This window comes from Osmerus mordax, chromosome 2 (assembly GCF_038355195.1).
Source record: "Osmerus mordax isolate fOsmMor3 chromosome 2, fOsmMor3.pri, whole genome shotgun sequence".
Lineage (NCBI taxonomy): Eukaryota > Metazoa > Chordata > Actinopteri > Osmeriformes > Osmeridae > Osmerus > Osmerus mordax.
The window spans coordinates 18221152-18234768 of NC_090051.1; the positions used below are offsets into that span (position 1 = coordinate 18221152).

Consider the following 13617-nt stretch of genomic DNA (forward strand, 5'->3'; position numbering starts at 1 on the left):
CCCCATGCCAGAATGTTTAGTATAGCCTACAACTTCCCCCACTACTCTTTGAACTAATTTCCAGCTTCAGCTGCTTGAGATCTTTCCTATAAAAAAGCCCACGGTGTTCTGTCAAACAGCTTTTAAAGGCAGAACATCCGACCTTCATAAATAATTTTCAGGATTAAAAACAGAACGACAAACTGGTGGCTATTACTCATATTCGATAATTATCATAGGGGAACTGCTGCTCACAACTTTAAAATAAATTGTTATGTGGATAGCCAACTCTGTAGGATCAAATTATTTATCCAAGGGGTTACAGATGAAGAGCTAAATTATGTATTGTGAACGGAGTAACCCTGGGATTCCTCAATGTTTTTGAGACAACACCTCCCCCTGCAGATGGCTTGTAAGAACAACACACAGATGATCACTGGACATGGACAGTTCGCTAACGTTCATCTAACTTTATCAGATGCTATTTGAAAACTGTTGTCTAACTTCAACATCTAACATCAGACACTGCACCAGACTTGTGTTTACTGGTTTTTCCCAGTACAGAAGCCAATTTGGACCCTGTACTGGTCTGTTGTGGGAAATAAGGGCCCACACAAATCCCCTATGCCCATACTGGCTCCACACATTTTAAAGTAGGCATGCTGTGTTTTTAAAGTGTGGTGATCATACTATGCCCCCAGTGAACCCTTGGCAGCCAACCCAGTTTGTGCTCTGGTACGGCATCAAACTCGAGCACAAGCTGTCACATCAAACACAGATTACATTTCTTCACATGGTTGTATTTATAAAATTACTTTGCGGAATATACATGGTCTATGTGATACAAAAAAGCTATGGTATGTATGATACAAAAAATCAAATATTTAAAACAGTGAATAAGACGACAATGTTGCCAACACAAACAGTACATACAGTAGAAACATCAGAAGGAACATAGGGGTTCAGGCTGGAAGGTCCAGTCTCTCGTCATGTCTAGGGTATTCTTCCAATTCCATCGCCATCAGAAATTCTGGTAACAAAGGAAGAGTTGGCAGCTCTTGACACGGTTTATCAATCCCAAACAGTTTAAATCAGCCATGGAAGCAGCTTGAGTGTAATGTGCAGAGTGCCAGTTTGCTGTGTGTCATGTCCTCACCCTCAGTGTAGTCCATGTCAGGCCTGGTGGAGACAAAGACCCATGCCAGGCCCACTAGCAGAGCCACCACAAGGTTGACCACAATCCAGGGCTGCAGGATCTGGTGCTCTGACCCAGGGGGCCTTGGGGACAGGTAAATAATAGGTACAGAATGTAGGCTGTTCCAAGCAGACTCTAATGCTTCCCAAACAGACAGCTAGGCAGATAGGTAGACACTGGTAAAATTCCAGAGAATTCATGTTTCTCATTCTTGCGACTGCAGCTTTCATCAACATGCAGAGCTGGAACTGCAATTGTTTTGACACCTGAAACCAGTGTGCGAAGCTTACCATAGAGTCTCATTAGCACTGGGGTAAAGGTTGATCCTGTCACTGGTCATCTGTTGGCTTAGGGACAGGATCAGTGCTATGAAGTACACTGGGAAAGAGGGAAAGAAATGGACTGAACACACACACAGACCTCTCTATGACTAACTAGTATGTAAATCTTCCTTTTGAAAAGTGACAGAAAACAGAATTTGGTTGGCTGATCCTCTGTCAAGTTATTCAATGGCTCCTTCTTCATAATCGGCTTAGTTTTTGATAGTAATACCACAGTTTAAGCTTGGCTGGTGGATAATAATGCCGGCCTATATATTTTTTTTCTCCAATTGATTAGGTTAATGACAACTTATGCCCATGTCAAATGTATGTATGTAAGTTGTATTGTGATTTTCTATAGCGGATATACTTACAAACTGTAAAAATATATATATATTTGGGTAGTTTTTTCTACATTAACCCAATATCATAATAATTCATATTCAATTTCCATGTCTGCATATATGTAACAGTGACTTACAGAAGGAGGCGAGAGCAGCAGGGTCCATTGTGAGAAAGCCCCTGAGAGCCATGGAGGCCTTTGCCAGGTTCACCCTGGACACAAGACAGGTCAGATGGTTTACTGACAACAGGAATAGTCCCAGAGAGACACAGAAAAGAGATTGGCTGGATTGCACACCCTTGCACTACACCAACCACTGCTGGTAGCTACCTGTCAAAGGCAGAGACAGTGCTGATGGCCAGCAACAGGTAGAGCAGGGATTGGGCGGGGTAAGCCAGGGGGTGATACTGTTGCAGCAGGTTAGGGAGAGTGGTCAGCTGCTCCCCAGCTAACACGTACACCACAATGATGTTCCACACTGCATAGCCTGCCAGGAACCCATGGGAGAACAGCCCAATGACCCTGTGGAGAACACACACGCTGAATGTCAAGAGCTCTTCCTCTCTGACAGACACAGAAAGACAAGCAGAGAAAAGGGAAAACATTAGAATACAATACTCAGACTCAGTGAAGGGTGTCTGCTGACCTGAAGCCACTATGTACCCTCATGGCTACGTCCCTGGTGGTCCACATGGGCCGGACATCCATGTAGTCTATCTGGTCCATGTGGTCAGTGTGCCTGGGAAGGTCCACCCTCTCTGCGGCCTGAAAACGCCCTGGTCGGAGAACGTAACAACTCTGGTTCAAGCATCGTTGGAATTAGAAACTGGCCTTCATCTACACTTACAAGGCTATTAGTCTAATGGAGCTTTAAAGTAACACAATGTCATCCTCCCTACATTGTCCGTATGTGGATGTGACTGAGTCTGAGTGTTGGATTTAGGAGGGAGGAGACACGTACTGTTCCTCTCCACAAACACCTTGCTGACAGGCTGGCTATGGCCCAGAGGGGCGGAGAACAGGGAATGCTGGGGGATAGGGGATTGATCAGTGATGATGTCATCATCCTCCACTCCCAGGTCGTTGGTGTAGTGCATCTCCGCTAACTTGGGCTTCCTGTTGTGATAAAGAGACAATTTAGGACGTTTTTGAAGACATGATCGTCCCTCCCATCTCCGTGCCACATAATGCAATAAGTCACGAGCTGGAACAGTACATGGCAGTGCCCTATGTCTCTCACTTTTTCCTCTTGCTTTTCTTCGTCACTTCTTCGTCTGTGTGTGCCTCCACCACATCTCCGTTCGTCATGTCAGGTTGCTCCCCCTCCAGGTCTGAAGGAGTTAACACAGTACATTTGAGTATTCCCGATCTTTTGTTTACTGTACCAGTCACTCAATCTTTATAATGAACATTCCAGGTTCTCCTTAAAACATTCACACCAGGTGATGTATTTGCTGTATAACTGTATGGGATAACTGGCATCATACCTGGAGTCTGGGCCTTCTTTTTCTTCTTCCTCTTCTGTGGTGGGACGTCCTGCGGCTCTGGGGTGAGGGGATCTCTGATCTCAAACTGCCTGCGGTTGGCAAGGCCCTCCATCTCTATACCGTGCTCCATGCCCACTGGGATGGAGGGCAACAGCAGTAAAAACAATGTGTGTCGCACGGCATACAGGGTCATACACCCAGATTACAGGTTTCCTTTAGTGCTGGTGGTGAGATTCCTAAAAAGGCTTTGTGGTGGCAAGATCATTGTAAGCCCATTACAAGTGATGGGCAGAGGAACATCTTACTGTTCCAAAGCTCTACAAAAACTCATGACTCTGATGTTCCACCATGCAGCCTGACACCAGACAAAGCATACAGTCACCCACCTTCTGGCTCCTCCACATCATTCGCCTCCTTCTTTGACTTCCTCTTCTTGGTTTTGGCGAGTGGCATTTTGTCTGGAGAGGAGAGGCCAGGGCTATTTAATGAAATTAATGAAACTGAAAAGGATTTAGCTGTTGGTCTGATTGTAACATCTCCGGCTTGAGATAATTAGATCAGGTCTTTGACGGCTGAGGTAAAGTTACAGGGCTTCAGCCGATTATGATAAAACTAAAAGTAATATTTCCGAATTATAAATGGCATTTCATTTCTGACACCATCCCATAGTTCAGACCATCTACAGCACACAACAAACGTACTACAGTACGTGACAGAGACATACATCTGAGATACATTATAGATTTGCTCACCACCTTTACTGTCCTTACTGTGTCCCACCACGACCATGGAGAGAAGAAACAACCATGTCAGAGAAAAGCATCAGGAGAAAGTCTGTCAACAGTCCATCGATCCCAGGGGAGAGCTTCCACCTGGCTTCTCTTGCAGCCTGCTATGACCCATTAGTCCATCCTGAGAGAAGGCTCCTGAGAAACAGCTTACAATTGATTGGAAGATGAGCAGCTTGGTTGTGACGGGGCCTTGTGATTGGCTGGCAGTGGCAGGGGAGTAAAGACGACTCCTCAGCAGGTTTAAATCAGCCCTATGCCAGATATAGCTCTGCCTGCGCCACAGGTGGGCTGCTCTGCGTTGCACTCTGATATGGCCTGAGTGGATTACAAGGCAAATCAGGTCTGTGATATAAACCTCATTATTATTCCCACTTCCCCACCTCACACCAGAGAGAGGCTCTTATCTTTTTCAGTGTATTTCCATGCTAGAAATGTCCTTTTTTCTGGTGAATGCGTTTTGAAGTCTTTGCAAAGTTACAGAGCACTGATTGAAAATGTCTCTGTTGTCTTCCCTAGTGAATGAATCTTAACAGATGACGCCACCTATCTACTTGCAATCTTTAGGTCTAAGAGACTTAATCCAATTTACATTTACATTTAGTCATTTAGCAGACGCTCTTATCCAGAGCGACTTACAGTAAGTACAGGGACGTTCCCCCGAGGCAAGTAGGGTGAAGTGCCTTGCCCAAGGACACAACGTCAGTTGGCATGGTGACAGGTGACAGGTAGGTATGGTCCGTTTCCAATGCAATGACACAGACATGACATCACAGGCATTACTGTAGTGATGGCTAAGCAAAGATGCCAAGGTCAAAGTTCCAAAATCTATTTTATTTAAGAACTGCCAGAAAGACCGATTTAAAACGACAACCCAGTCATCCTGTTAACCGTTACACATAAACTTATGTCACAAAAAACAAATTCACAAACAAACAAATTATCCTTAAAATGGTGCTTTGTTGTTTGTTGTTGCACAGCAGCATTAAGTCCTTCTGATACGTCCAGCAGATACCATTGGCTGTCCCAGTCTGCTTGATATGTTCATGCCATGACTGTCACTGTTCATCTCACATACAAGGCCCCCAAACAATCCCTGAGAAGAAAGTGTGAACGAATTACCTGCTTCTCCACCTCTCAGGACGCGTGGTAGGACAGAGGACGACACCAGGTCTGAGGCTGAGGCCTAATCCAGAGCTAAATCCCCCATAGACCTTCATCTGCACATGAGGGGGATTAACTAGCCGGGCAGAGATCACATTGCAGGACACACTAGTCTGGTGTGGAGTGCACTTGTTCTGTGTAAGCTCATAGTATTATTGAAGGAAATACACACCTGTTTATAAACAAATGCAAGGCTTTATTCAACTAGGTTTACAAAAGCTACTGGCATACATACCATTTAGTGTAACTGCAAAAAGAACACAATGCAACTATTCACAAGTCTACCCAACCTCAGATCTTAACTCAGATGAGACAAATACAGTATATAATATAATTGAATAAATGATAATGCACAGAACAGTGACAGTTATCAAACCGTTCTTCTCAATACCAGAGGAGCAGACTGCCTTACAAGTCCATGGTACAGTATCAGAATGGTATCAACTGAATCTGATTTAAATATATGCTATGATCACAAAACATAACACACCAAACAGGCTCATCTGCTTGGCACATAATCACACATATGAAACCAATTCTCAAGACACATGGTCAAGTCAAGGGTCAAATCTATTTAAATGCTTACCATACGATTAAATAAGTTATCCATAGTCATCCCAAAACATTTCCTTCTTTGAACCAGTGGTCGAACATAATTATGAAGGCAGTCAGGGTGTGTCATCACCTTTACCATCGAATTATGAAACACTCCGAATAGCCATCGAAACACTCCGAATAGCATCATCGTTCCTCTCCATCCTCTCCCTCGTTCTGTTCATGGCTCCTCGGGGCTCATCCACCCGGCAGGGACCCACTGGGCCTCGTCCTGGGCCTGCAGGATGGTTGTGAACAGCTGCATGCAGGAATCTTGGAGCTCGTCGTTTACCACGACACTGTCAAAGAACTGGCCGAACTTAGACTCAATCAGCTTGGTGGTCACCTCCATCTCCGCAAAGTCCTCGTCCTGGGGGGAGAGGATGGGGAGGAGTGGTGGAAGCGAGTTTGTGGCAGAAAGGAAATTCATTTGCCGTCACGGAGGAGAAAGAAACTACTAGCTGATCGAGGACTGCAAAGTAATGAGCTGTGTCTCACTGTGAAGGGCCGGTTGGCGTTGTAGTTGGTGATGATGTGTGCGTGGGCCTCCCTGCGAGTCAGTTTGAGACGCTCCGTACCGGGAGGCTTCACCAAGATGACGTAGGGCTTCAAGTCCCTTGTTCTCAGTGACTGGACATTCTGACAAGACACAAGCGGATAGACATGGCAGACGCACCTGACTTTGTAATATGTCACTTGGTGAACACGTAGGGGGGGGGTTGTTTTGTCAAATCCCGACAAATTATTGACGAAAGGATTCCTCTTTCGATAATGACAAACCTCATGTCACTGATATTGGGGTGTACTACTATGACGCATTACTTGCGATCCATCTGAACTTACATGTGGCTCGACGTCTACCAAACACATCTTGCCGCTGCTCAGCACGTCCTTGACCACGTCAGAGCTAGTGCCGTACGAGTAGCCTTTATATTCCCCATGCTCCAGGAACCTGGCCGGGGACACAGACCATAGGCAGGGGGGGTCACGCCACAAAAACGGAAAAAGACACAGGAGATGGACCCTGTCGTTGAAATTATCCATTTTACTTGTGGTTGGAGATCATGTCCTCAAACAGCTCCTTGGTGATGAAATTGTATTCTCTCCCGGGCTCCTCTCCATCTTTGGGTGGACGTGTTGTGTCTGGAGAGGAATGGTAAACACACACACACACACACAGGAAGAGAAATGATAACAGTGTACCTACATATGACGTGTTAATATTAAAGTAACGTATGGCATACTTACGAGGCACTGGTCCTTGGAAGGTTGTTGGGTTGAGAGTGATCAGCCTTTTGCGCATCTCGTTCACTCCCACACCAGAAGCACCTACAGTGCCGATAGAAACCGCACATCATCACCACACCTCACCTCACCAGTGAGCTCTGCATGTCACAAACTCCAAACCCCAGCAAGGCTCTCTCACCCACGAGGACGATGAGGCGGTGGGGGTCCTGCGGGGGGCGCTGGTAGGTCATCACTTCCTCGTAGGGGTTGGTAAGAACCCTGCTATTGGGTGAGCAGGAGTAGCAGGACTGGCGTCTCTTCCTGAATGCCGTCCTCCTCCACATCCGGAAGCTACGCCGGAAACCAGCTGGGACAGAACATCCTCATCATCACCGTGACCTTTCACCTCACAGAAGTCAACTGTGTGTGAATGTTCAGTATTCACTGCAACAATAAAGGCAGCTTACCGGTATAGATGCCATCCACACTGCTTTCTGACTCAGCCTCCTCTGTGGAGGTAACACAAGACAGAGGTGCGATCACATGACTGTCGCACTCCAGCAGACTAATCCAAATAATTTCTGTATTCGCAATTTAGTGACCGAGTTAAACATGGTAATACAAATAATTGGTAATTCTTGTCTGAAATAAACAAACATATTTACCCTCTCTGAGATCCTCTAGAGTATCAGTATCGAGAAGGAAGACAAGGCAACATACAAGATGGTTAATAATGGTGTCATGCTGACAATTAGTTTCTGCTTCATTCTTATACACTATATCTGAACTCTCTATGTGAGTCCGTAAAGACTTACCTACCAGAATCAAAATCTTCCTCATCTATGGAGAAAAGAGAAGAGATGTAATTGTATACCAACAGTATCTCCTTCTGAATGTATCAATATGACAATGGGATGGATGTCCTAGAACAGAGTAATGAATGTAAGTTTACCTGCTTTAATACATTTGTCATCAGCATCCTTTGTGTCCTCTTCTGGAAGTAAAAACACAGACACAACTGAATTAGACAGAGAAGCGTCATTCAGATGCACTGGAGAACATGACATTAATTCAACACACCACTGAGCCCAGCTAGCCAGCATATCTATCTCTCTTTTTCCGCAGTACATACCTTTGCCATCATCAGGCATTTTCACTAGCAGCACAGACGACAAAGGAAACCGTTAGATGGTCAAAATATTTTTTCAAAATTTGAAACTTGACTGACAGAAACTGGGATAAACAAGAAGTGTTAACTTTGAGACAGAATAAAACAAGAAGTTACTTACCGCAGGGTTTGGAGCAGGTGTGAGCCTGAAATGGCTGACACCACCACTGCTCCCTCTGTTTGCTGGACAATGGAGACGAGAGACAGATGGAGGAACATCAGATGACTGAAAACACTTAACACACTCACCACAAACACACTTATCACAAAGATAGTGGCTTCTGCTGAATATTTACACTCAACAGTGTTGAATTTCATATCTCAAGCGTTATGATGATGAACCTTGTGTGGACACCGTCCAACCTATGGGCAAAAAACACAGTCATGTGACCTGACCTCTTGAGCAGGCTGGTGGAGGGGATGAGGCCAGCACAGGAAGTGATGCTGGGAAGCTTCCTGGCCTGCCACCAGTGGATGTCAGTTTGGTCCACAATCTCCAGCAGGTCTCCCTTGCTGAAGGCCATGCCTGCATCAGGGCAGGGGATGGCAGGGTCCTGCTGGGGGCAGTAGTCTGCCATGGCCCGCACACGCAACTAAGAGACAGAGGAAGACAGTGCAATCTGACTGGTGGATATAGGCATTCATCATTCATCTATACTGTAAAATTAGGGGAAGTTAAGTTGTTGTAAGACTACTTCAAAAGGTTTGCGTAAGTGTCCACTCACCATAGTTTGGCTGTTGGTTGACCGGGGTGTGTTTGGGATCACTTTGAACAAGATAGTTCCTTCAGACTGGATCTGGGAGAGGTGTGAGGAATCGGTGAGTAAAGTACAGCCGTGACACAAGAGCGTTAACGAACTGTTGTGAGAAAGTGGCCTGTTGGAAGACTGACCAATATCTGTATGACCTGCTCTGGGTCTAGACCCTCCACCGGGCTTCCATTCACTTCCACCAGCAAATCTCCTGCATGCAGAAGACCTGCATAGGCACACACACACAGTATGGTACAGTGCAGTACATACATTTGAGGAGGGACCAGAGCATGTGGCCCAGTGTTATGTACAGTACATCTGAGGACTCACCACTGCGATCTGCTAAGCCTCCATTGATTACCCGGGCAATGAAGATCTCTCCTGTGTCCTCGTCCTTCTTTATAGTTGCTCCCTGGAATAGAGAGGTTTCACACAAACATTTGAGAGATTCGAAAACCCTATCTGAGCATTAAACAGATGTTTCCGGAAAAGTTGTTGCAAAGAACACAATGGTGAATTGCAAAAGGATGGTGGTTAGAAGGCAGTGGAATGAAGAGTTGAGATGATCTTGCCAGTGGCAGGGAACCTAAGGAACAGTTGATCAGATGAAGGAGGAGGTAGACCTCTTTAAGATGAACTGTGATGACAATGACTCACACACTCGTCACACAAAGATGGAGTTGAGCAAGACGGACAAAAAGGTGTCGTAGGTTAATTGTATGAAATTATGAACAACAAGGGAACAAGACACATTGAAGGATTGACCACTGTCTTTAAGCATGTACCTTTCACCGTTTGCAACATCACTGGCAAGGGTCCCAAGACCCTTAGATCAAATTATGTTTAAGCAGCCATTTTTCTCTTTGGTATTAGCACTGAGATGCTCCTTGAAGGCAACAATCAGAGAAGACTCTCTCTTACATGGAAATCTCAGCAAAGCAGACGACAGGAAGTGAGCAGGTCTATGTCCTGCTCTATTTCTTCTTCTTTTTGTGCTTCTTGCTAGAAAGGCAGCCTGTGGTGTCGTGGTCATGGGGCTCTTCCCCTGGCCTGGATGCTGTCCCATTGGAGAGCTGAGCCTGTTCTGTCTTTGGAGGGACAACGATAGGCCCTCTCCCCATGCTCCTCCCATTTAGGCCTGGCCCCGAGGAAGCCTTTCCTCGGGTCGACCACTGACCCTCCTCATAGCCGTGGAGAGAGCTGGAGGAGGAAGAGGAGGGCGAGGAGGAGGAGGAGGGCGTGGGGGTGGAGCGGTAAAAGCGAGCAGGGGGAGGAGGGAAGGGTTTGGGCCGTGGGGCCTCGGGGGGCTTACTGGCGACGATGAGGCCCTGCAGCTTGTCGACGACCTCGGCCAGCAGGTTGAGAGCCTGGGCGTTCTCCTCCACACTGTCTGACATCAGCTCTGTGGCCTTCACCATCCTCTGGCCAAGATGGCGGACGTCCCTGGTGCTGTGCTCCATGCTGCTGGTCACCGTCTGCACCGTTGACCTCAGCTCGTCCACACTGGCCTGTTTGACCACGGAGGGACGTTTCTGATCTTTCAGATCCAGTGAAGGGCTCCACTGATCGGTCGGTCCCTGACAAGGACGCTGATGATCGGTTCGATCCAGAGAAGGATGTTGTTGATTGGTCAGATCAAAGGAGGGGCGGTGGAAGCGGTTGACGGTACCTAGCCTTTTGGTGCGTTTGGCCATGGGGCTAGAGGGTGCCGTCTGTGCCCGGGCTGTTACCCTCGAGGTAGGGACAGTCCGAGGGCGCCCCCCTGTGGAGGAATAGCATGTGGGGGAGTTGGGTGTGGTCTGACTGAAGGCTGGGAGGGGAAATGGAGGGTAAGCATAATCTGCATTGTCATTGTCTGTTCCATTCATTTCTTTTTGCTCCGTTGTGTTTTTTTCGGTAGCATTACAGACTTGGATGGCCAGGGATGAAGGGAAGGGAAAGGCATGTGGAGATTGTATGGAAATGAGGAGAAAGTGGAGATGTTAATCATTAACCTATTGAAACTCAGGCTTTATTCAAACTCAACTTTATATGGAAGTCATGTCAATATCAAAGTAGCTGAGTATTAAATAGATTTTTTTTTTTTTACTGAGTAATCGAGTGATTTAAAGAAGAACACTTCCTGTTCCTCCTCTTACCAACACGTGCCGTGTTGTAGACAGAGGGAGCTGATTGGTTGAGGCCCCAGAGCTGGCCAGTTTGTCGACACAACCTGCAGCTTCCTGTGGCCTCGTAGCGGGGGAGGGGCCGGGTCTGACCAGGCAGCAGGGGGGGCAGCAGCCCCGTCGAGGCAAACCTGTCCGCACCCTCCCTGTCTATCAGCTCCTCCCCCGACCACGCCTTCCTCCCCGGCACCAGCTTTTCCAGGGTGAGTCTCCGTAGGCTGTTCCAGCGACTGCGTATCCCCCCTCCGCCATTCTTACGAGCCAAAGACAGGGGTTGGGTCACTTTACGGATGTACTGTGTACGTTGAGCGTGCAGACAGATTCGAGACAAGATTAGATGAAGGAGCGAAGCATGAAAAGCAGAGGAGGGCAAGTAACCCAAAGTAAAGACCATGTCACCATGATATGAACAAAAAAGCTGCAAACGACCACGCATGGAGCTGCAAGAGGCAATCAGAGAGACAAACGCAGAAGCAACCAACCAGACATCTGATGAGAAGCTCAAGGGTTCGACTCCCATCATATCTGAATGATGGAGTGACCGGGGCCTCACCAGGGGCTGCTTGTTCTTGACCAGACAGACGATTCTCATGGCCTCCTCGTCCTGAGGCAGGTCATCAGGGAGGGGAGGCAGCACCGGCTCGTAGTCAGACTGAGCCACCGTGTCGTGGGCTGAGAGCAGGGCCTGGAGGGGGTGGTGGGGGGGGGGGGGGACAGCTGGTTAGACACACAGGGGATGCTCACAGGCCGAGTCAGGTTAACTATGCCTGTGGAGTGGCTAAAACACCAGTGATGATGCTGTAACGTGCTGTTCTTTAGTTCCCCTTTCCTGTGTCCCCTCCCCTGACTGACCTGCAGGTGCGGGCTGCTCAGAAGACTGAACAGCTCCCTGGCTTCAGCAGAGGGGCTTGGGACAGCACTCAGACTAAGCAGGACCTGCCACAGGCAAACACATACACGTCAATACAGGCATATCCATATATCATGGTCATGCAATACATGATATAATACTGTATATAATACAAGCAAAATAGAGTAGTAAAATGTGTTAAATGGCAGACCTCATAGGAGAGGCTGGAGGCATCAGGCAGGACGGGGCTGGGCAGAAGAGTCCGGAACTGCAGGAGGCACTCATACACCTGGGAAGGCAGAGATCAGGATTTATCAGTCAAAGGCCATAACAGACTCAAGCTGCGGACACACATGATATGTTGGCTAAATTAATACATCATTAAAACCATGGAAGGAAAGGACAATGGGAGGGAGGGAGGGAGGGTTGTAAAAAGGCTGTCAGGCCTTTTTTTTGACAGACAGAAAGGAAGGTACAAACAAAGACATGATTTACACTTAACACATATAACACATACATACAACACTACAGTAGCTGCAGTACCTTGAGGAGGGCATGCAGCCAGGGGGCGCTGAGCAGGTTGTGAAGCAGCTCTGCTCCACTGACATCTCTGCTGATCGCTTGCCTCACCTCCTCCACCACTCTGTGCAGAACATCACTTAGGCCTTCCACCACACACACACACACACACACACACACACACACACACACACACACACACACACACACACACACACACATTTTTAATCTAGTAAGATAATTCTGATTACATTTACATTTAGTCATTTAGCAGACGCGCTTATCCAGAGCGACTTACAGTAAGTACAGGGACATTCCCCCCAGGCAAGTAGGGTGAAGTGCCTTGCCCAAGGACACAACGTCAGTTGGCATGACCGGGAATCGAACTGGCAACCTTCGGATTACTAACCCGACTCCCTCACCGCTCAGCCAACTGACTCCCTGATTACATTTTGGCAGACAAGTTTAAGATTGGGTGGTGTGTATGTGATTATTGTTCAAGGTTCAGGACAGACAGAGTATTGATTAAACTGTTTTAATGATAAGTCTTCCTTGGAGCTACTAATCTAAACATCTTATAATGAGGTGAGGAATGTGTGTGTGTGTCCTACCATGTTCATGTTGCTGGTGGACTGGGCCTTCCTCTGCTTCTAGCGCGTCTCTCATGGTGAACATTAGGGCACCGGTCTCACTGCAGAGAAACCAGAGGGCTCACCAAAACAAGCTCACATACAAATATATTAGAACCACAGAACTCCAGTCATGTTGGGATCATAGGAAATGACTGTCTTGTGCTAATTGTCTTGTGGACTACGGATCCATCTTAGGTCACCTATGTGTGTTCTTATCTAACTGACACACAAGCTTTCGTACCTTATTACCTCATTTGTTAGAAAGGAGGACATTGTAGTTAATCCCTCGTTCTACGTCTTGACCATTTTATTTTTATTTTTTTCTGGACATGACTAATCATTGAAGCAGAAAGCAAGGCCACTAAATGTCATGCAGCCACTTAGCAAACCCCCTCTGCTGGCAGAGGAGCATAGAGCAGCCCAGTTTATAACTC

At 47.0% G+C, this 13617-nt stretch overlaps 2 protein-coding genes across 2 annotated transcripts; both read right to left on the minus strand.

Annotated features, from left to right (window-relative positions):
• Positions 1-803: 803 nt before the first annotated feature.
• Positions 804-3782, minus strand: tmem237a (transmembrane protein 237a). The gene is made up of 10 exons (XM_067257334.1): positions 3711-3782; positions 3325-3459; positions 3078-3168; positions 2799-2953; positions 2484-2613; positions 2168-2359; positions 1976-2049; positions 1465-1552; positions 1136-1257; positions 804-1009 (listed from the first exon to the last, which is right to left on the minus strand). Exons 1-10 carry the CDS (start codon positions 3775-3777, stop codon positions 942-944), a joined length of 1122 nt encoding a protein of 373 aa, XP_067113435.1. The 5' UTR covers positions 3778-3782; the 3' UTR covers positions 804-941.
• A 2269-nt stretch (positions 3783-6051) lies between these two features.
• On the minus strand, positions 6052-13217 carry mpp4a (MAGUK p55 scaffold protein 4a). Its single transcript, XM_067261149.1, has 21 exons — positions 13163-13217; positions 12576-12697; positions 12244-12321; positions 12035-12118; positions 11736-11867; positions 9348-9429; positions 9158-9243; positions 8991-9062; positions 8662-8858; positions 8387-8448; positions 8230-8253; positions 8054-8091; positions 7913-7937; positions 7763-7777; positions 7565-7606; positions 7297-7464; positions 7119-7199; positions 6920-7013; positions 6714-6822; positions 6369-6509; positions 6052-6240 (listed from the first exon to the last, which is right to left on the minus strand). The coding sequence occupies exons 1-21, from the start codon at positions 13215-13217 to the stop codon at positions 6052-6054; spliced, it is 1896 nt and encodes a 631-aa protein (XP_067117250.1).
• Positions 13218-13617: the final 400 nt, after the last annotated feature.